The sequence below is a fragment of the Ahaetulla prasina genome, chromosome 1, assembly GCF_028640845.1.
Source record: "Ahaetulla prasina isolate Xishuangbanna chromosome 1, ASM2864084v1, whole genome shotgun sequence".
NCBI classification, from domain to species: Eukaryota; Metazoa; Chordata; class Lepidosauria; order Squamata; family Colubridae; genus Ahaetulla; species Ahaetulla prasina.
In genome coordinates, this window is record NC_080539.1 from 240174997 (window position 1) to 240198179 (window position 23183).

The 23183-nt window shown below is 36.7% G+C and overlaps 1 protein-coding gene across 9 annotated transcripts in view; it reads left to right on the forward strand.

The window, feature by feature from the left end:
- NCKAP5 (NCK associated protein 5) overlaps positions 1 to 23183 on the forward strand; it is a 638109-nt gene that overhangs the window by 345675 nt on the left and 269251 nt on the right. For all 9 annotated transcript variants that reach the window (XR_009156463.1, XM_058194176.1, XM_058194167.1 and 6 more), the window contains one exon: positions 20471 to 20561. Coding sequence is in view for 8 of the 9 variants with exons in the window: in XM_058194176.1 (XP_058050159.1) it covers positions 20471 to 20561 (91 nt within the window). In the remaining variant the exon portion in view is untranslated. The remainder of the gene's footprint in view (positions 1 to 20470; positions 20562 to 23183) is intronic.

The window sequence follows — 23183 nt, forward strand, 5'->3', positions numbered from 1 at the left end:
AACATTTGTGGTATTGTCCCAAAGCAAGTTTGGTCCCTTACATATTTGTGTGCAGTATTAAGGCACAGTACAAAAAGGACCACATACAAAAAGAGCCATGTTTGTTCCACAATATCACAAGGCAGGTTTCATCATTTATCACCTTCCCTGCTCCTTGGATGCTCATGGGATTGGCACAGATTTTTTAGAGTTTTGTGTCCATAGTTTTCTTTGTTTTCTTGAGGCAGAAATTTTCAAAACATGTTTTGAAACTCTAATGAAACTCTTTGAGTGCTTCATTGGAAAAAAATATTTAATTCCTTTTGCAATCACAGTAAATGTTTTGAATTGTTAATTGTTTAGAAGAAAAGAAACTTGCAAATTATTGAACTCCCTGTAGAGTGGGAGAGAGGGTGAGATGAGCAGTCTCTAAGTTTGATGAATAAATAAAAGTGTGTGTGTGTGTTCCTTCAGGGCACTCTTCACTCCTTGTGGCTGCCTGGACTAGTCTGTGCAGTTTCCTTGGCAATATTTTCAGGAATGGTTTGTCACTGCCTTCTTCCTAGGGCTGAGAGAGAGTGGCTATCCCAAGGTCAACCCAGCTGGCTTAGGCCTAAGGTGGAACCAGTTTTTAGTCTGGCGTCTGAAGTGGAGATAACAACATGCTGTGACTTGGTAGCACAGTGGTTAGAGTGGCTACTTCTGCAGGTTGCCTGCTATTTGGCTGTTCAAATCTCACCGGGCTCAAGGTTGACTCAGCCTTCCATCCTTCCGAGGTGCGTAAAATGAGGACCCAGATTGTTGGGGGCAATACGCTGACTCTGTAATACACTTAGAGATGGCTGTAAAGCACTGAAAAGCGATGTCTGTTCTATTGCTATTTGTGAATGTGGAGAAACGCAGAGCTCAGCCCATCTGCTGGTATGTTGGCTGCTACTAGAAACATGTATCGATAATGACTTATTTTTGGCTAATGACAGAGCCAAGATGGTGCTTCATTCTGGCAATTTAAAGTTTGATCTAGACATGAATGAAGAAGAAGAAGCCTGGTGCCTTAACCACTGCACCAAACTGGCTCTTTACTTAGTGGAATACTCTTATAAAAATAAAATATGTGGTAATATAAAATATAATATACTGATGTTAGTCTACAGAAGAAAAGCGTTAACATTTCATATGCTGTGCTGCAACATTCAGAAATTAAATTTAGCTTAAAATATAGCAGAGGAAATTATTACTAGTTTTTGTGAATTATTCACAAAATAATTTAGTGAGTCAGTCTATCAAATCAAATTTACAACCCATACGTTTAGTTTCCACAATAATTTAAGTTTACTAATATCTAATTAATAGGGTAGGGTGTAGTGCAGTACGATTTTTTTTTTTACAAACCAGTACCTTCTTTAGTTCTTTCATGAATTGTAAACAGGTTACATAGGCTGTGTTCATACAGGTTGCCTAAGGTAACAAAGTAATAGTATCCAAGCTTGCTATATATATGCTTGCTATTTACCAAATATTTATTTTCCAAAGACTTTATAGAAGGAAAAACCAACTCTACTTAAAATGCAGAATAGTCTAAAACCAGCAAGATAAATTTTTCTTTATATCATGGGTCCAAAATACTTCGCTACTCATGAGCAGAAAGGAAGTTGTATTTTGGGATATGTATTACATATTTAATCTACTTTTCTTCCACTGAATCCAGGATATTGTCCATAGCCTTATTAAATTTTATTCTCTTAGCAGTGATTCTCTAAACTGAAGAATTTAGACATTCTGCACAAAATTAAATAGTGTTGGAGTTGAGGCTATATCTCTGTATATTCCATGCGCTATACCAGAAAAAAAGGAAGAATATATTATTTGAGATATACACATCATGTTTTATCTTAAGTCCCATATCAGCCAATTCTCAGCAATAGAGTAACACATTCTCCGCAAATTGTGCATTTTTCAATTATTCCTAGCCATATAGTAATTTTTTCAAGAACAATTGTTTTTACCTTGGTTTTGTTAATTGTTTTTACCTTGGTTTTGTTAGGCTTTATCACTGCTTTCTTAACTGGAATTATTTATTTCTTAATAACACATTTATTGTTTTTGAAGTTCATATAATAATGTATAAACAGGTAAATAATCAAGATATATTCTGCACAGAAATCCTAACCATCTCAGGGCTGATATTTGATTTGAACTCTTCTTGAAAGCCCAAAGAATTATTTCCTTTGCCCTTGTGCTGTCATCAAGGAGATAAATTTGAAGCAAAGTTTTCCCTCCTAACAAATACATGCTTTTGTTTTAATTAGAAGGACTTTATGTTATGTTCTTTAATTAGAATATTAATTAACTACTTCCTGAGAAAATGTATGTACAAAAATATACTTTAAGATAACACTTCAAGTTATTTAATAAATGAAAAATGCCATATCCATACTGATTTGTTCAATTATGTTCTTGAATAATCTACCACAATTTGGGATTCATCCAATTGTTCTTTTTATAGTAAAAGGAAAGTCAATTTTAAGTAGGAACTGTTGCATGCCCTTTAAAAAAATGGACACTACTCAAAATTATATTTAATCCCATAAATTATTGGCAACAAGTTGCTTTTGTTTTTGGGTTGCTGCCAGTAATCCTCAAGGCTCTGAAAAGCATTTATACTTGATCTTTTGTTTTCTCATCTAATGGGTCATTGAACAGAAATTTCACAATTACTGGTTTGACACTTTGGGGAACTTGGAAAGGCCTTAGGAAGTTTCAGATGTAATTCGGACTGTCAAATTTTTTCATTCTTCTTCTGACTAAAGCATAACATAATCCCTACTGAGGTATCTGGTCTTCAGAACTTAATGTTTGAGATATGATGTTTCTTACATTAATCTTAATTAAGTTCTGAATATTGTATTACTCATTTTAAAAGGACTTGAAGGAAAGAACTGTACCTTCTTGAATAGTGACTATCTGGTTCTGTGAAGGTGTCATGAAGCTTTTATCGTAGGCGCTAAAAACATCATGTAGGAAGCATAAGAAAGATTTGATCTAAAGCTTTAACATGATTAATAACCAAGTTCTGATGAACTTTTTAAAAAAAAGTTTGTTAGGCTATTTTTTTCCTATTTCTGCTACTTTTCCCCCATTTCCTTTTTTTTTTTTTTTACAAATTGCATATGTTCCAATCCCTAATTAAAACTATAATTACTATGATGTCAGCTGAAGTCGATAAATTAATTCAGAGCTTTTAAATTAAGGATATGGATACTGGATTTAGAAGCTGTGATTCTTTGATTCATATGAATAGAGCTCTTAATTCTGTTTTCAGATGTTTGGATGTAAGGTCATAAAAATTTTTTGCCTAGGCAAGAATAATATAGAGTTTGTTGGCTGTTAGAACCCCTCCTCATTTTATTTTTCCTTCTCCTTCCCTTTAACTAGATTTAGTTCTAATTTTGGATAGTTACATGTAGCCTGGAATTGTGACAGCTGTTTTGATATCATTCTCCTTTTCATAATCGAATGGTATAAACTATTTGTTCCTATATTAGTTGGGTCAAATATACCCCTGGACTACATGATTCTCTTAACATCTGCTGTGATTTGCTTAACAACTTGAGGTGGGGAAAAAATGAAACTTTGATTTTGGGTTTTACTGATTAGATAAATTTGTTGATATAGAAATGGCTACTTCATACTACTATGTAGAAGTAAAAAGTTGAGGTTTGATGTTACTGTCTTATTTTACTGCACAAAAGGGAGTCAGAAAGCAACATCTTTTCTTTCTTTTTCCCTTCCTTTCTGCACTTTTTCCCTTTCCTTTTCCCTCCCCTATTTTTCCTACTATTTGTTTTTGTATTTGTGTATTTGTTTTGCTATAAACTAATAAAAAAAGAGAAACTGTACAACTGTGGCAAAAAAGATCATAAAATGGAACAAAACCCACTTAAGAATTGTCTTGCTTAGCTATGGAAATTTTGGGCTCAGTTGTGGTTGGAGGTCTGCAGTAATATTCATTGCATACTAGTATTCTTTATGTGAATTAATACTATTTTTGGCACCTACATTTCTCCAGTCATAACTCAAAACACTTTTGCTGCCTTTTAAACCTACAATTAGGACAAGGCATATAATTTAATATTATGGGAGAGCTGTGGTGATGCAATGGTTAGAATGCAGTATTGTAGACTAATTCCGACTTCCAGCAGTTCGGCAGTTCGAATCTCACCAGCTCAAGGTTGATTCAGCCTTCCAATCCTTCCGAGGTCGGTAAAATGAGGATCCATATTGTTGGGGGCGATATGCTGATTCTGCAAACTGCTTAGAGAGGGCTGTAAAGCACTGTGAAGTGGTATATAAGTTTAAATGCTATAAGTGCTATGGGAGAGTACTTACAGCAGAACTAAACTTCTCCTTCAGTCTGCAGACCCTTCCTCAGTCTGAGAGGCTATGCAAAAAGTTAAAGGGAAGTAAATTAGCTCCACTTGATGTAACACCAAGTATTTTAGGGAGCACTTTCCTATATTAATCTGCCTGCTTGCTCTAATTTTTAACAGCGCTCAGCTTCTTATTTCCATTGTCACCAAAGGCTGGCTGAACACATGAGCCATTTTCAGTTTCTCTTTGAAAATGTATCTGCCCTCCCTCTCTTATTTTGACAGGCAGGCAAGTAGGTCTTACTTGCTCCATGGTACATGGAGGTTGGTTCATTTTTGCTTGCATTTTTTATTCTATTTGCTTTTCATAATCTCTAAACTGCTCTGAAGGTTTTCAAAGAACAGCCTAGCAATTTTCCTAATAATTTTTAAATTAATAAATGCTCTTTCTGTGGTGTCAGAAACAAGTCAAAAGTTGTGAGGTACTAAATATAGCCAAAAAAAAACCAACCCTAAAGCAATGAGACCAGTAATCGGAACTGGTCTCATTGCTTTAGGCAATATACAGTAACATAGCTGCCCACACTGCTGAGAGCTGAGTGGGTTGCAGGAAAGATAGTAATTTGCAGTTATTTTGATAAGTCTGTATTAATACTAATTCTGATATTTTAATAATTTTTTGGGTAGCTTCTTTCCAGTTAATGGCTTTCTCTTGTTTTAGTTTTGTGAGACAGGGTAATTAAGTCTGGAAGGGAGTTTGAGCAAATCACTTGGAATTCTACTCTCTGTATTTTTTATTTATTTATTTTTTGCCTGAGAATGGTTGTTGCTTAAATCAGGCAAAATGTAAATTGCAGTGATGCATGGCAGCAGGTATTTGTAATCCTGCTGTAATTGCTTGTGCTTTCTCTCCATTTTTTGCTTAGTTCATTCTAGCACTAGTTTTTTGCTTGAGTGATGATTTGTAATTCTACATTGCGTGACTCTAGAGAGGATTATCCTTTACAAGTTTTACAACTGGATTTGACCACTGAATTTAATCTACCCAGTAAATCCAAAGCGGGAATACTGCAACTTTTTTTGTAAATAGTAAAAACACTGCCTGTTGAAAGGATTATGATAAAATATGTATCATATATTGTTTATAGGAAATTTGATCAGCAGGATATAACTTTATCAGACTGAACCCTGAGTTGAAAAATAGTTTAGTTATTTATTTGTAATAAAAATAGAAATATAAAGACAATTATAAATATGAGAACAATTAAAATTACAAAGGGTTACATACATACTAAAAATTAGGATTAGGTCGCCGACTACTGCTCAGGATAAGTAGAAGACAAATGTAGTCAGTTTTAGGAATCATATGTCATATTAAGTCATAGGGTTGTTTGACTTTGGTTTAATGCCATGCATAAACCCAGTCATACTATTTTGTAAACCATAGATTAAATCTTATCCGGCACGTATCAAATAAAACATAATTAAGCATCCTAGCCTTTGACAAGGAAATAGCTAGGCATCAAATCAAGCAGCACTATCTGTACTTCTCTAATTCCAAATTACTTTCATAAACTATATAACACTGCATAATAATTATAGTATGAAAGAAATATAAAGGGAATTTAAATCCTTATAATGGTTTAGAAGCTGAATATTGCATTGACAGAAGGAAAATATTCGGAGGTTCTCAGCATCAGAAATGAATAGAAAATGACTTCAGTTTTTAGTGTAAAAAGAAAATCTCACTACGAATAGCAATAGCACTTATTCACTTACTTTCCCTACCGGTTCACAATATCAGGAATAGATATGAAGTTTAGGGAAGGAATTAGCTGATAATTTGGTGGTAGCAGAATGAAGATGTTAGGAAAATGGGGAGAGAAGGGGTATTTATATAAAATTGTTCCCTAATTTAAATAACAACCTAGAAATGTGGGAAATAATTCATAAGTTTATTCACAACTGTTATCAAAGTTAAGGTGTAAACCTTAGCTTTGATAACAGTTGTGAATAAACTTATGAATTAAGCTATTATGGGATCATTTCTTAATCTAAACCTGGGAAACATGTAAGTCTTTTTCTCAGCACATGAAAACTGTGAAGCCTCCTAGAGCATCTAAAACCGTGAAATATTCAATTAATTAATGTTCAGTTAATCCTAAATCCCCCTTAGGTGTAAACTAGAAAACTATACTTGATAAACTTTTAAATGAGTAAGCTTTTATCAGGGCTGACTGAAGGCAGTTTGTTCCTTGAGCATCAGAACAGTTCACCCCATTCTAAGTTCAAAGTTTGGCTGGATTGACAGTTCAGTCTCTCACCATGAACACTGACTGGGACAGTGTCTCTAACACCCAAGAATTTTATCTAAACTGTGAAATAACCATACACATTATAATTGGTAATGCTAGACTTTGCAGTCTGGAAAGGGGTACCCTCCTATGGAGAATTCTGGCTGTCTAAGAAACACAGAGTGACTTTTCAGTTTAGTAATACAACAGTTGGTTCATAAGAGCTGGTTCAAAGTTAACATGTAGTTAAAATCTAGTTTCCACCAAACTTGAATGCAATATACTGACATAGAGGGCAGAGGGGAGGCTGCAGTCATAACATTCTGTCTTGCTGCTATTTCTTGGAACTGGCCATCTACAGTGGTTGTCGGATTGTGCCTAATAGAGCAAAGTCCCTAAGAGGAAAGGTATCAGAGATTTTGCCACTGGCTAGAGATGGCTACTTTTCTGTACCACTAGCCAACTGAGGAGAATGAGTCTTACATCAAGCCCTTTTCAGAAATAGTGGCATCTGTGAAATCTATTTCCTTGATTTATGTTTTGAAAGTATCAGCATGTGACTTTGATGGAAGAACATTCAGGTCTTTGGGACCTGGTACCCTATGGTGATGCCCAGTGGTTGAAACTCCTTTACTAGATGATATGGTGGCAATTACCAGTTCTGCTAATTTCAAAAAGGAATTGACAAATTCACAGATGGACCTGATGGAGATCAATGTCTATTAACTTTGACTGGGGTGTAACTGTCTCTGAAGGCATCTACCGGGAGCCTACTAGTCTTCCTTGTGCAGTTGGTTGGCCATTGTGAGAACCATCACCAAGCCCCTTATTATGACTTTCTCAAATGTTGCTTGCCTCTGGATTCACCTCCAACATGCTTTAAAAAATTACTTTTCTGTCCATCCTTTGTTAAAAGGCTTCACCTTTGTGTGATCATTGTCAATAGCCAAATCAAATTATTCATCCAGGTTAATTGGGTTAAAGGTCTTTACTTTTCATTAGCAGTGAGGATAAAAGTAGGCCAGAATAGAAGTGTGTATGAAAAACTTAGTGTTGAATAAAAAAAGCACAGAGACTCATTTTCTTTAATACACCTCAGTGAGTTCTAATGGTTTTCTTTTTCAGTGTTAACATTCAAATAGCTTATATTTATGCATTTTTTAAAATATATATCAGAGCATGTAGCTATTCAGACAGTATTTCATTATGGACAGAGTTTTACAAGACAATTTGAAACAGAGAAGAAAGTTCATTCTGCTGATAGATGTATTATATATTTTCTTCAATGTAAATTATTCTCATGAGTTGACATTTAAACTTATGCTCATGAAATGATTTCCTTGCAGAAATGACTTTACTCAGTGCTGTGCTATGTTCAGGCCTATATTTAATTTTATTTACATTTTAATATGTAGTCCTTTTTCAGTCTGAGCTCATTCGGGTGCCGAGGTCTCAAATCTGTAGCCCATAGGCCACATGAAAGTCTTTTTAGGAACTCGCAGCCCACATTGAGAGAACATCACAATTCAGGTTGGGCCTCTCAACCCACGGATAGCACAGCTAGCAGAGACCTTGTTTCTGCCAACTTGGACAGGAGGTGAATTCTGCTATCTTTGTATTGGGAGTTTGCTTTCTTCCTTGTCAGATTTGCCAATTTTTTTTTTTTTTGAAAGATGCCACATTGTGCTGTTTCCTACCTGACCAATGGCTGTGGAATGGAACAGTGGCTAATGACTAGTTGTGGAACTGTAAGCTGCCCAGAGTTACCCTGTGGTAAGATGGGCGGATAACAAATTTAATTAATACATTAATAAATTAATTAATAAAACAAAACAAGACCCTGAGTCAAGGATGTCAAACACGTGACATCTCGTGACATATTGTGACTTTTTTGCCTTTGCGGAGCCAGTGTGGGCGTGGCCTGCGTATGATGCATCCTGCCCACAGGCCGCCAGTTTGACACCCTTGCCCTGTGTAATACTGCATGAGTTCTTCCGTTCTGCTGTCCCCACATCCAACTGGCGTGGAGAGGGGGAAGCCAATGTAGGAGGCAGAAATGAAAAGTGAGGAGACATATAGGGATATCTTCTTCCATTCTGGTCCTTCTACAACTTCTAACTATCAGTAACTTCCTCCTTCAGTTAGCTCACCCCAGCTAAGGAAGGGGTAGAGTTAGGAAGGTAAGACAAGGCTACTTTTGCACATGGCCTCCTTCCTTTTTGCAGCTGAAATTGCTGCACCTCTATTTACGACTGTAGACACATCTAGAGGGTTTTTAATTAATGCTTAGCTCTATAATTAAATATAAAGCTGCCAACCCACCCACCCCTAAAATTTTGAGTATACTGTACAGTGCTGTATATAAGGATTGGGCAGTAGAAGACTGTCTAATCCATCAGATATTTAAAGGAGCAGAATGAAAATGATAATGGTTACTTAGCGAAAATTAAAATAAAACATATTTATTTTTTACTTTCTGTACCTGAATATGTGTGTGTGTGTGGGTGTAAAAGACAAAATAATCAGATCCAACATTAATATGTGGTATTTGGGGGACCTTTATTCAATTGGATTGCTCCAGTTGAATTTTCTCATTGTTTAGCCAATTTATAGGCTAAAATTATAGGCTTTTAGGGTGAAATATTGATATCTCGGGACACGGTGGCTCAGTGGCTAAGACGCTGAGCTTGTTGACTGAAAGGTCAGCAGTTCAAATCCCTAGCGCCGCTTAACGGGGTGAGCTCCCATTACTTGTCCCAGCTTCTGCCAACTTAGCAGTTCGAAAGCACGTAAAAAATGCAAGTAGAAAAATAGGGACCACCTTTGGTGGGAAGGTAACAGTGTTCCATGTGCCTTTAGCATTTAGTCATGCCGGCCACATGACCATGGAGACATCTTCGGACAGCGCTGGCTCTTTGGCTTTGAAACAGAGGTGAGCACCGCCCCCTAGAGTCAGGAACAACTAGCACATATGTGCGAGGGGAACCTTTACCTTTTATTGATATCTCTCCTTCACTCCCATGCCTGCAGCTGTTTGAAGGTTTCCTTTCCCCAAATACCAGGAAACAATACCATGTTTTGTCATCAGTTATGGTGAAATGAGATTCAGGGGCCACATGTGTAGTTGGCTGTGGGGTCTTAAAAAATTAAGTGTTTACAAACTAAAAACTGATTTTTGCAGGTTTCATCCAATAAGTATTTGATTGTATACAAACACACACATGAATGAACATATACATAGACACAGACACAGACACACACACACACACACACACCCCAGAAATGGGGTTTAGCAGGTTCTGACCTATTCTGGAGAACTGGTAGCGGAAATTTTGAGTAGTTCGGAGAACCGGTAGTAAAAATTCTGACTGGCCCTAGCCCCATTTATTCTCTACCTCCCAAATCCCAGCTGATCGGGAAGAAATGGGGATTTTGCAGTATCCTTCCGCTGGAGTGGGGAGGGAATGGAGATTTTACAGTATCCTTCCCCTGCCATGCCCACCAAGCCGTGCCCACCAAGCCATGCCACACCCACAGAACCAGTAGTAAAAAAAATTGAAATCCACTACACACACACACACACACACACACACACACACACACACACACACACACACACACACACACTGTATTGCAGGTAAGAAAAGTAAAGTCTCCTTCTGATCAGTTTTGACTTATAGACACACCCAAAGAGCAGTAATATGGAAATGGTTTAACTACTGCAGGCATTGTATTTAGTCCAGTGTGAGGGAGATGTAAATCTGTCAAGCCGGTTTTCGGTTCAGTTTTCTCATTATCCTGATAATAGTTTTTCCACCCCATTTATGCACCAGTTTTATATTTTTTAAGCATCTCAAAATGAGTAAGCCAATCTCTTCTTTTACATAATTTCAACACGTTTTCTCTTAATATATACCCTTGTACACATTTTAATAATAACAACAACAACAACAACAACAACAACAACAGCAACAGCAACAACAACAACAACAACAACAACAACAACAGAGTTAGAAGGGACCTTGGAGGCCTTCTAGTCCAACCCCCAGCCCAGGCAGGAGACCCTACACCATTTCAGACAAATGGTTATCCAACATTTTCTTAAAAATTTCCAGTGTTGGAGCATTCACAACTTCTGCAAGTTGTTCCACTGATTAATTGTTCTAACTGTCAGGAAATTTCTCCTTAATTCTAAGTTGCTTCTCTCCTTGATTAGTTTCCACCCATTGCTTCTTGTTCTACCCTCAGGTGCTTTGGAGAATAGTTTGACTCCCTCTTCTTTGTGGCAACCCCTGAGATATTGGAACATTACTATCATGTCTCCCCTAGTCCTTCTTTTTATTAAACTAGACATACCCAGTTCCTGCAACCATTCTTCATATGTTTTAGCCTCCAATCCCCTGATGATCTTTGTTGCTCTTCTCTGCACTCTTTCTAGAGTCTCAGCATCTTTTTTACATCTCGGCGACCAAAACTGAATGCAGTATTCCAAGTGTGGCCTTACCAAGGCATTATAAAGTGATCACTTCACGTGATCTTGATTCTATTCCTCTGTTTATGCAGCCCAGAATTTGTTGTGTCTTGCCCGCCCTCAGAGCAGCTGGGGCCTTCTTATCTGCTCCCGAACACGGAGGAATGTATGCCTCCCGGCCCCAGTCCTGGCTCCATGCCCAGACAAACTGCAGAAGAAGAAGCACCTCCCGGCCCCAGCCCCGACTCCATGCCCAGGCAAACGGAGCAGCTAGACCCCTCCCCCTCCTACACAGCATGTGAGCCTGAGGAGGGTTTATTACCAACAGCTGATTGGAGTGACCCTCGCATCAGAAGATTGGATAGGCGGAGGCAACAGAAGGAAGGGAGGGGCAGGTCTTAATGAGTGCTGAGTCATGGAGCCACACCCCATGGCCTATATAAAGGATCTGCTTTCTGGCAGTCTCTGAGTCAGGCAAAAGTCGAACTTATCTTGCTGAAGTCACTTACTGGTCTCCTGCCTGCTCTGAGGACTTTGCTAGGACTTTGGGCAGAGCTGCAGAGGCAAGCCTGATTCGGATTTCCCTGACCCGGCCGTCAGCGGAGGAGTGGGACACGACAGAATTGTGTTGGCTTTTTTGGCAGCTGCTGCACACTGCTGGCTCATATCTAAATGGTTGTCCACTAGGACTGCAAGATCCCTCTCACAATTACTACTATTGAGCAAGATACCACATATACGGTACCTGTGCATTTTGGGGTTGTTTTTTTTCCTAAATATAGAACCTTACTTTTTTCACTGTTGAATTTCATTTTGTTAGATAGCGCCCAATGCTCAAGTCTGTCAAGATCTTTCTGTAACTTGAGCCTATCTTCTGGAGTGTTGGCTATTCCTGCCAGCTTGGTGTCATCTGCAAATTTGATGAGTTCCCCATCTATCCCCTCGTCCAAGTCATTGATGAAGATGTTGATGAGTACTGGGCCTAAAACAGAGCCTTGGGGTACTCCACTGCATACTTCCCTCCATGTGGATATAGTTCCATTGAGGACTACACATTGAGTGCGGTTGGTCAGCCAGTTACAAATCCATCTGGTGGTGGTGCTGTCTAACCCACATTTTTCTACTTTATCTAGTAGTAGGTTATGGTCTACTTTATCAAATGCTTTACTGAAGTCCAAGTAAATTATATCGACAGCATTCCTCTGGTCCACTAATGTTGTCATTTTTTCAAAGAATGCAATAAGATTAGTCTGGCATGATCTGTTTTTGACAAACCCATGTTGGCTTTTGGTTATTACTTTGTTTGCTTCTAGGTGTTCGGTGACTCGTTGCTTGATTATCTTTTCCAGAATCTTCCCTGGTATTGAGGTCAGGCTGATAGGTCTGTAGTTTCCTGGATCTATTTTTTTTTCCTTTTTTGAAATTGGGCAGAGGACTGTCCTCTGCGAGTCCCCCTGTGCTTTTAATTTCATAAGACTTAAAAAGCACATTTAGATTGGCTGTCCATTGGGTGTCCATTGGCTGTCCATTGGGGAGAGTGCATTGTACATAATTGCATTAATAAGTGTTTCAAATTCATTTTCTCCCATTCCTAGACTTAAGCATTTATGATTGCATTTGTTGTTTGTTTATGCTTTTATCTGGTTGTTTATTGTTTCTAGAGCAATATCTTCTGTCCTCTTTTATTACTACTTAGCAGTGTGTTAAAGTTGTTTTTCTGTGAAGTTGAACTATAGATGTGGAAGTCAGTATTTATGCAGATTAAATTCAGTCTAGATGATGGACTCCTTAGAAATACTGTGAGCTTATTCTACTTCATTATTGTACCATGAACATGAAGTAATGACCAAGAAAATGAAATTGAGTCAAATGTATATTTTTCCCCTTCGAAACTGAATTCCCCTTTGGTCACTTGACATATTTCAAAGTAAGTGTTCACCAACTTCACTCACATCTTCCCTAAACTCTGTTCATCAATCTGTGGGCTGCTAATTTTATCCTTTAAAGTATATAACAATCTATCTGCAGAAGGATTGCTGGGGCAAATTGAAATTTTAGAAATGCAGCAAAATCCAAAAAGTCAGAAGGAAAAGAGAAATAATATGCTACAGATCTTAAAATGAAGGGGTCTCCAAGGGATGTACTGAAGTATTGCGGATGTGGATAACCAGAACCATACAGATCTAAAAATTCCATTAAATAAAGTGAGAATGAAATCACCTTCAATTTATGAAAGAAGGCTGCTGCATATGTGGAATGACATGGCTTTCTTTCTAAGAAGGAAGACAGGCATACAGTAGGACATCTGACAGCCAGGCTAATATTAGGAAAAACGTGGTATATAAGTCTAAGTGCTATTGCTGTTGCTATTTGTCTTAATAGTTACTATTCTTCCCATGTTTATTAAACACACAACTGACCTAACACATGGGAACCTTTAGATAATTTGTGAACAGTGTCAAGTGAAATCAATTCTGCTTATGAAGTACAGCCTATAGTACCACTTCAGATTATCTGAGGCCTTGTAAGGTTGATTGAAAATAAAAAAAGCAAGAGTTCATAATTTGAAAATTAATGCAGTGGCTATAAAGAGTTTTGTCCTACTGATGTAATAATGCAAAACACTTGTAGTGAAAAAGAAACTCATTTTCAGGTAAACATTTTTAGAGACCCCTGCTAGGTATGTGATGTTACAAAATATGGCTTTAGAAATCCTTGTTTCCCTTCAGTCACATCATAGCACCAGCTTAAGAGGATAATGTTCAAATAGTACATTATTTCGACACTTCGGAATACATTTTCAAAGGTTGGCATGGGGTTTTAGCCACGGGACTCCCATTAGGCTCAATGGGAGCTTTATAGCTAAAAACCCACACCGTATTTGGAAAATGTATTTCTGACTGTGTTGAAGATAAATGCTATTTGCAAGTGGTTGAGACATGAGTAAATAAAGGATGGTGTAGCTCCCATTCTGAGGCTATCATTAAGACCAAGCCCTCCCTCACCTTAGCTCTCCGTACAAATCATACCCTGCTGGATTCTCTGCCCTTTGTTCTCACCCTTTCGGAAGAGTAAATGTACGGAAACTTGCTGTGAATAAATAAAATGCTTTTGTGAATAAGCAGCGACTCCTTTCTTTCATTCGATTCTGTGCCACAACCTTTTTAATAGCCTCATAAAAATATTTTTTTCCCTTCCCTTTGACTTGTTCATCGTTAATTCAGATGGTCTCCTTTATTCTACCTTCTGGAAATATTTTATGTTTCTAAGTTTTGCTTTCTTGCACTATACACAATTTATTACCTCATTTCATAAATATTCCATTCTTCAGGTACTTTTCAGTAGAGAAATGTGTCTGTGTGTACTTATATAAGTATATGTGCATCTGTGTATTTATGTATGTGTGTATGCACCAGTAGTGTGTTTCAAAACCTGACACTACCGGTTCGCTATTGGGAGTGTGTACACAGCACTTCTTCGCACGCGCAGAAGGTTCTGTGCATGAGCAGAGCGTTTTTGATGATGTCTGGGTGGGTGGGCGGAGCCTCCTGCCGCCACTGCTACTGATTCACCCGAACCAGGGCAAACTGGTAGCAACCCACCACTGATATGTACATATACCACACACTGAAGGGTCTTTTTGTTTGATTTAAAGGACATTCCTTTTTTGGTAACATTTGTTTCTGGAGTCAGAATTTAGAGACCTTATTTGTGTGTATGTATATAAGTAAGTATGCATGCATCTATGTGTGTGCACATATACATATACACATGTAACACATGCTGAAGAAACTTTTCGCCTGATTTAAAAAACATTCCTGTTTTGGAAAATCCAGACTTAATTGTTAATATTTGTTTCTGGAATCAGCATTTAGAGAGCTTATTTGAGAATATGAATCTCCACTGCTGCTCTTTTTCATGCTTCTAAGATTTGCCCACTTAGGAAAAGATTGGGGAAGCTATAATATAGTTCCTGCATTGCCAGGGTAGCCAGGGACTAGACATTCTTTATCTAACAACAAAAGATAAAGGTAGAACTAATGCTGATTATTGAAATAGTATACTGATAAAGACATTGGATTGGGGCCAGGGAAGCTAAATGCAAGTTCATGCTAAATGAAATTTTTTTTGTGATCATGGATCAATAACCCCTGTTGATAAACTTTTCATAGTCTGGGCATAGTCTCACAAATTAAATGTACCGGTAGTTATATTTATCTGAAAGATGTTAATTTTCTAGTTTTTCTTTGAAAATTTTAGTTATATGTACTTTATTAGGTTCAATTTGATTAACGGAAACAACTGGTGTTTCCATTATTACTGTGCCCAGTGTAAGCATTTAAAAAACCCATAATTCAAATATTTTTTTAAAAAAGTAATTTTGTTCCATCAGATAATTTTTTGAGCAAATCCCAAACCACCTTCACAATTCCAATTACTTTCAATATCCTTTATTTTGACATCCAGGTTTTTATAATTAATATTAATCCTAGTATTGTATTTTAGAGTGAATGTAATCATTACAACTAAATTCATTTTGGTTATGCTTTTACTACCTTAGTCATAATTCTGTGTGATAGAAGAGTTGTCAATAGAATCATGTCATTCGTTATTGATTTTTATTATTTCACTTAATGTGATACCTTTGTCTCCTTAAAACAGTGTTTCACAAATAACCTAAATACTTCTAGTTTAATAATTAATAAGAAATAAGAAATTGGTGATCTAAATAATTTAATTTATCTAAATCCCAGTTAAAGACAGCAGCTAAAATAATAATCAGATCACTTCAAAATGTTTGACAAATGATCTTGACTCCTCTCCAAGAGGGCTATCAAGTAGACTGAGTAAACTGTATTCTTCATTACTTCTTCAACTGTGCATTTATAATTTAAAATCTTTCGCGGCCAATGGAAAACACATGCATGTGGCATGCAGATGATCACTGATGGACTTTTATTCTTTGCTAATGTAGTAAAAATGTTTTCTTTCAGCTGATTTAGTACAAGAAGGAGGAGAACTCATTAAAATTGTTTCAAGCTGATTACGTTGTATACATTTTTAATTTGACCATTATCTTAATTGCTTGATTGGAAAATTGCAATTGTTCACATGACTGCATGCTTTGAAAATATACAACTGTTTGCTAGTAATAATTGGTGCTTAATCAGTGAAAGGTTAAGTGGCCATACCTTTTTCTGTAGTGTTCTACAGTCTGTTTACCTATTATACAAAATATAAAAATGATTAAAATTACATTTGTTTGATCAAGGAAGAAAATAACATCTGTGATCTGTTGGCTTTTCCTCTTTAGTTGCCTTTCCATATATCTCTATTTCACAAATGTTAGTCATTCGCTACTGGCTATTTTGTGGTTTATGTGAAGTAAAGGCATTACTGAAATATTATTCATTGGTGTAACATAAAGATTGAGGTCAGGTGTGTTAACAGATACATGTCCCCAACCTCTTGACTTTAGCTGTGTGAATCTGGTTACTGGAAAATCTATCTTGATTTTAAAATGCTTAGAAATCTTTCAGTTCAAAAAATAAAAAAGTTAGCAATTTGTTTTTAATTTTTTTTGGGGGGGGGAAGTGGTGCTAATTAGGGAAATAATTCTGTAAACTCTCAGATTTCATACATTATAGAAATAACAATATATGATACCTTCAAAGGTTCCAGGTTCTTGGGAAGAACTTGATAGGTAGATAAAAATGCCAATTCCAGTCTAAACATGGCTGCAACAAATCACCATAACCACAACAACAGTAAGAGATAATAAGGCCTGGGAATAGCTAAGAGTAGGAAAGTTGAAGAAAGAGACAGAGGGGCTAATTTTGGCTGCACAAGATCAAGCCTTAAGAACAAATGTATACAAAGCCAGAATTGAGAAGACAGCAACAGACAGCAAATGCCACCTCTGCAAAGAAATTGAAGAAACAGGATCACACCTGATTAGCTGCTTCAAGGAGATGCACAGACTACAGTGCTCTGGAACTTCAAGCAGACAAGCACTTGCCACATTAGAATTGTCAGCAAGAAAAATAAAAATCTGGATAGTGGATGTGGCAGTACCTGCAGAGAGCAGAATAGAAGATAAAGAACTGGAGAAAACCACAAAATAAAAAGACCTTGCAAGTAGGAGTAGAACAACTATAGCAACTGTAAGCAAAGATAGTACCCATAGTGCTAGACACCTTATGTGCAATCCCAAAGCAAATAAAACACTCCTTGAACACCAATTGGCATTGACAAAATCACCACCAGTTACTAAGAACAGTTTGCATCCTGCAATAATACCTTTAATATCATTAAACAACATTTTCTTATCACAGGTTCTAGGACTTGATAGATAGAGAAAAATGCTAAATCCAGCCTCAAAGTCTGGCTGACTGTGTGCAGCCAATAATAGTAACCCTCATTCTGTTTTTCTATGCGGATAATATTGAGCTGGATGGGCAAATAATGCAGCTTCCTGTGTCCCTTTCACCCAATACAGTTCCACTACAAAACACAATTAGCATGTTAAAAAACTGTTATTTTATGTCCATATGCCTAGACCAGAATAGTACCTTACAAATTTCAAACTAACAACTTAATTCACTGCAAAATCTCTATTTTTGATATACACATTTTCCCCCTAAAAATGACAGCAATAAATGCTTGTTTAGTTTTCCACTATAACAGTTAAAAAAGAGTACTGGGGTGAGTTTACTACGTGGTATAGTTTCATAAGGGATGTGGTGGCTCAGTGGCTAAGATGCTGAGCTTGTTGATCGAAAGCTCAGTAGTTCAGCAGTTTGAATCCCTAGTGCCACATAACAGGGTGAGCTCCCATTAGTTGTCCCAGCTTCTGCCAAACTAGCAGTTCGAAAGCACGTAAAAAATGCAAGTAGAGAAATAGAGACCACCTATTTCTGTGCACCTTTGGCGTTCAGTCATGCTGGCCACATGAACACAGAGACGTCTTTGGACAGCGCTGGCTCTTCGGCTTTCAAACGGAGATGAGCACAGCCCCCTAGAGTCGGGAATGACTAGCACATATGCGCGAAGGGAACCTTTACTTTTACGGCTTTGAACATCTGGCTTTCCTCCCCAAGTATTGGGAGAAGATTAGTTAATCAAATATTAGAACAGATTTGGTGCCAGCTGTTTATTGTTTTGTTTAATATCTTTTATGTTTTATAGCTGTAATGTGATTTCATATATTTTTTAGTCTTAGATGGGGGGGCACTCAGAAAGATGGGTGGCTACATATATGTTTTAAATACATACCTTCATTCATACATACTGTCGTGTCCCACTCCCCCTCCGACGACCGGGTCTAGGAAGTCTGTATCAAGCATGGCCACGAAGCCTCTGCAGCTTTGCCAAATTCCTTTCAGATTTCTCAGGGCAGGCAGGAATCCAAGTTGTGACTTCAGCAAACTAGATGAGACTTTGCTTGACTCAAGGAATGCCAAAAGCAGGTCCTTTATATAGGCTGTGGGGTGTGGCTCCATGACTCAGCATTTATCCAGGCCTGCCCCTTCCTTCCTTCCTGCTGACGTCGCCTCTCAGATCTCCAGAAGCGAGGATCTTCCCATTTTGAATTGTTTTCTGCTGTTTGAGAAAGGGAGGGGTCAGAAGGAGTAGGCCCGAGCAATTCCAATCTGTGGCCGACCTCCCCCGATGGCTGAGCCAAAGGAACACACGCCGCATCAGTGAGGTTTGTTTGTTCATTCCTGACATCCTGTCCGGGCATGGGGCCAAGGCCGGGGCTAGAGGCATGATAGGCCATTCATCTTCATTATCAGACTCAGAGTCTGATAGCAGACCCGGGACGAGACGGGAGGGGCCTGGCTGAGGAAAGGAGAGAGGACGAGGCACAACACATACATACATGATGCACTCTTCTGAGATTTAAACACCTGCACTGATGCATCTTTGTATTTCTGTGTATGAATGTGTTTTGTGTATTTCACGTGTACCTAATAGTGATTCAAATTCAAATATTTTCTTTTAGAGAGCTAAATCTTGCTTCTTGTTTAGATTATTGGAAATAAAGGGACATTTGATGTGAGTGTTGGTTTATATTCATTTCAGTAATGTGTTTCACCACTTACTGTTTTTTACTTGCACATAGACATCTTTTCTATGAAATAATTGTTCCTTAATTATTATTATGCATGCAATTGCTGAGATTTCCACAATGTCTATACCACTTTTTTTGTAGCTGCTACTATCTCTGTGACTTACTGATTCACACACATATGAATGTATTGATTCATATAAATGATGACTCAGCAGGACAGGCCATCTACCACTTGGGCAAGATGATTATGGTGGTGGCTGCTGCTGTTTTCTTTTTTGAACCTTTTCAGTGTGCTAAAGATTTAACCATGAAAGTGTATTTAAGGCACGTTTGTGAAGTCACAGGTTCACAAGAAAAAAAATTGAAAAAAGATTAAGATCAATGTCAAAATAAAGTTATTCTAATCTGCTGCAGAAAAAAAATAAGACCTGCTGTTTTAGTTGGTGGTGGTTTGTTCACATTTGGTCAGAAGATGGAATGACTGTGCTAAGTACCTCTTGATAAATGGAAAGCAGGCATATCAGATCAATAATCATACCAAAAGTAACAATTGTAACTAGACATCTGAATAGAATGAATTTTTTGGAAAGCTTCCTTAGGAAACAGCATAAATGCTGACCTTAAGATAAAAGACTAAATAAACTCTGCTATTATAAGGAAAGAAAGAAAAAACTGTAATGAATCCTGACTGGCTTGGTGGACTATTTAATGTAATTCCAAAGGAACGTAACAATGGTTTGCTTTTTTATTCTGCTTGTGAGTTCCTAGATTCATCTTTCATTAAATACAGTGGTAGAATAAATTATTTGTAGTCAGATCAAGTAAGATAGTTCTGATGTCCTTAGCTCTTTGTCAAAATGGAGAAATTTTGTAGAAAATTATATTGAATGCCAAAGTACATTATTGAACAACTTAATTTGTATAACTAGCCCATTAATTTGCAAAATGTCCAGGTGGAAATTTGTATCTGAATTCTATTAAATGGGGGTTTAATAAATTAAGCTTTAACTTGTACTCAAATAGCATATTTTTCAGATTTTCACTATCGCTAGATTTTCCCCCCTAAGTCTACAGAAGTCTTAAGTTAGAATTAGTAAGCATAGGCAATAAAACTATATTGAATTATTTCTTGGTGATATTTATTTGCCTGTATATAAATAAACATGAAATATTCTTTTTAGCATAGTTATTAAGAAATGTTTTAAATTGTGTTTGTATAATGAGATATGTTATAGCTTCTGTGCTTGCATTAATATCTCTTTTCTTCCTCTTCTCTTTCCAGAATGGAAGAAACAGTGAGGAACCTACTACAAAGTCAAGGTTTATCTGAGCCCAATGGAGAAGAATCTGTGCCCATATTAAAATCATATCAGGTAATAATGATTTTCGTAGCCCTATTTGCAATCTCTTGATAACTGGTAGAACAATCGGAAGATGAAAAACACAGGTGATTTTAAAGTTGCTAAAAATTATCTCTTCTGAATAAGAGACATGCTATCACATATGTAATTGAAGCAGAAAATACTTCTCAGAAAAAGAAGAATTGGGAAATGGTCTGTGTACGAGCTATGGAGCCAGAAACTCTAAGGCAGAAGTGCAGTAAAAATAATCGATGGAGAATGTGATTAAAAATGACATTTAAGATTCTGAAAAATGCTTGGAGCTATCACAGGTTCCCCATGCATTGAGTTTGCATGGCAATGAGAATTCTCTGAAACATCTGGAAAAGGGAGGAAGACAGTTGGGAAGACAGGCAGGTAAAACATTGCAGGCAGATGGACGGATCTTAATTTAATGCTAGGCAAGTATAGATGGTGACCAAGATGATCCTTTTGTTCCCCACTGCAGAGTTATTTTTTCATGCTTTACATATACATACTGTATATTGTGTTATGTATAGGTTACATAAGATACGTTCACATGTGGGTAAGATGTACAAGTGCATTCCCATTTCCTTTGAGTGTGTCTGTGTATGTGCATACTATGAAAATATAGTCACATCTACATTTGCGCATACAGTATTTGTGGACGCTGAAGATGCTTTGTGCATTTAGGCAAGCAAGCCTATTGTTTGTCTTCACATGAATACAAGGGGCATATGTCTGTATAAGGACATGAAGTGCCTTCATGCATGTACTTGTGTAAATGTATATTTGTGCAGAAGATTCTGAGAAAATGTTTCATGATGTTATCATAATGATAGTATTGATTAATGGATAAGGTCAATGTATTAAAGCCCTCTTTGATTAAATAAGAAACTTACTAAGTGGGCAGCAGATTGTAATGTGCATAGCAGTAAAGTTACATTACGTGAGTAGCAATTTCCTTCCTTTTCTTATTTCATAAAGACTGTCCCTTCTATGGCATTCTTTTGTGACCTGTTATAAAAAACATGTAGGGCTGTATTTCTTATATGAACGTATAAATATATACGCATTCAGTTTACTGCAAACTCATATATATATGTTTTTAAGATATATGTGTTTATTTGTCATCAAACCCATAGTCTTAATCAATTGATAAGACTTAGGCTGCAGAACTACTTTTTAAAAGTAGCAATACTTTTATTTTTCATCAATAGGAGAGAGTGAATTGTGCCATTATCTTTGAAGCCGTATTTGCCACTAACTAGTTAAGGGTATTATATTCAAAAGAAAAATTTAAAGTTAGTAAAAAAAAAATAGTTCAGGAAGAAATGAGAAAATAATATCGAAAATAATTATTTTGATTATGGGGTTTATGAAATATGAAACAATTCCCTATTTCAAGGGACTATGGTAAGTTGTTTTAACAGTGTGCAACATGTTCAAGGTAATATTTCAGTAATCATAAAAGCTTCTTCTTTGTGGTAAACACTTGGATCTATTGACCACTGCCTGCATATTTGTCTTTTCTTTCTTAAACCTAATTATCATTTAGGGATGTATAAGACAGCTCTGATTACAATATCAATATGCCTGTCTCCCGAATAAATACTGGTGCTAATGAACTTTAAATGTTGCCCAGTACACATGTCAATGGAACAATAATCAGAGGAATAGCAGAACATACATGCATTATTGTAAAATTGTCAAGATCTTATTTCCAGACAGAGGTAATTTATCTTATTTCTTTTATATAAAATATTTTAATATCATACTGACACAAGGATACCGACTGTCCTTAGTTGCACTGATTTAGTTTAATGGCATATTCAAAAATAAAATAAACAACAATGAATTTAGACATAAGGTGTTCAGAAATGTTCCAACAACTATTTCCCTGATCAGATTTTTATTTTAAATACAATCAAACTATTGAGTACATGAATTGACTCTAGAATATATTATTAAAACAGTGTTGCAAAATGAGTACAGACCTTAAGTCTAAATAGGAAAGTATGGTGTGAATCACATCATGATGGAAACCCTTGGTGTCATTGTGTGGTACACAAAACCTTCACAACTATTGCACACTGCAAGATATTAGTAGCACACAGTTTTCGACAATTCATCTTGTTTGCTGTCCAAAACAATAAATTAATGTACTGTGGTTAAAAAACAATTGGGATATTTATATGTATGTTTGGGGACATACAAAAAGGGTCCAGAAATTACACCAAAAATATTTGTAGCAGTCAGAAAAATGCAATAAAAATCTAATAACACATGCAGAGTGACTTCCGTTTTCCACTAAATAGTATATTGCCTTTCTTCATAGCTAAGGGTAACATGTAATGATATTTATTTATTTATTCATTTATTTAGTTAATTAGTTAGTTAGTTAGTTAGTATAGCATTGAACTTTTGTCCATGTAACAGTGATTTAAGTTCCTTACACTACTTTAGGATTCAATTCTCTCCCTACTTGTTTTAAACTTCTATGTGAAACTGCTGAGTGAGGTTATTCTTCCACATAGGATGATAACTCCACTATACATCTCTATAGGTTGTTCTACAGGTTTCAACAATGATACTATTGAAGTTCTCTCCCAGTGCCTGGAGGCTCTAGGAATT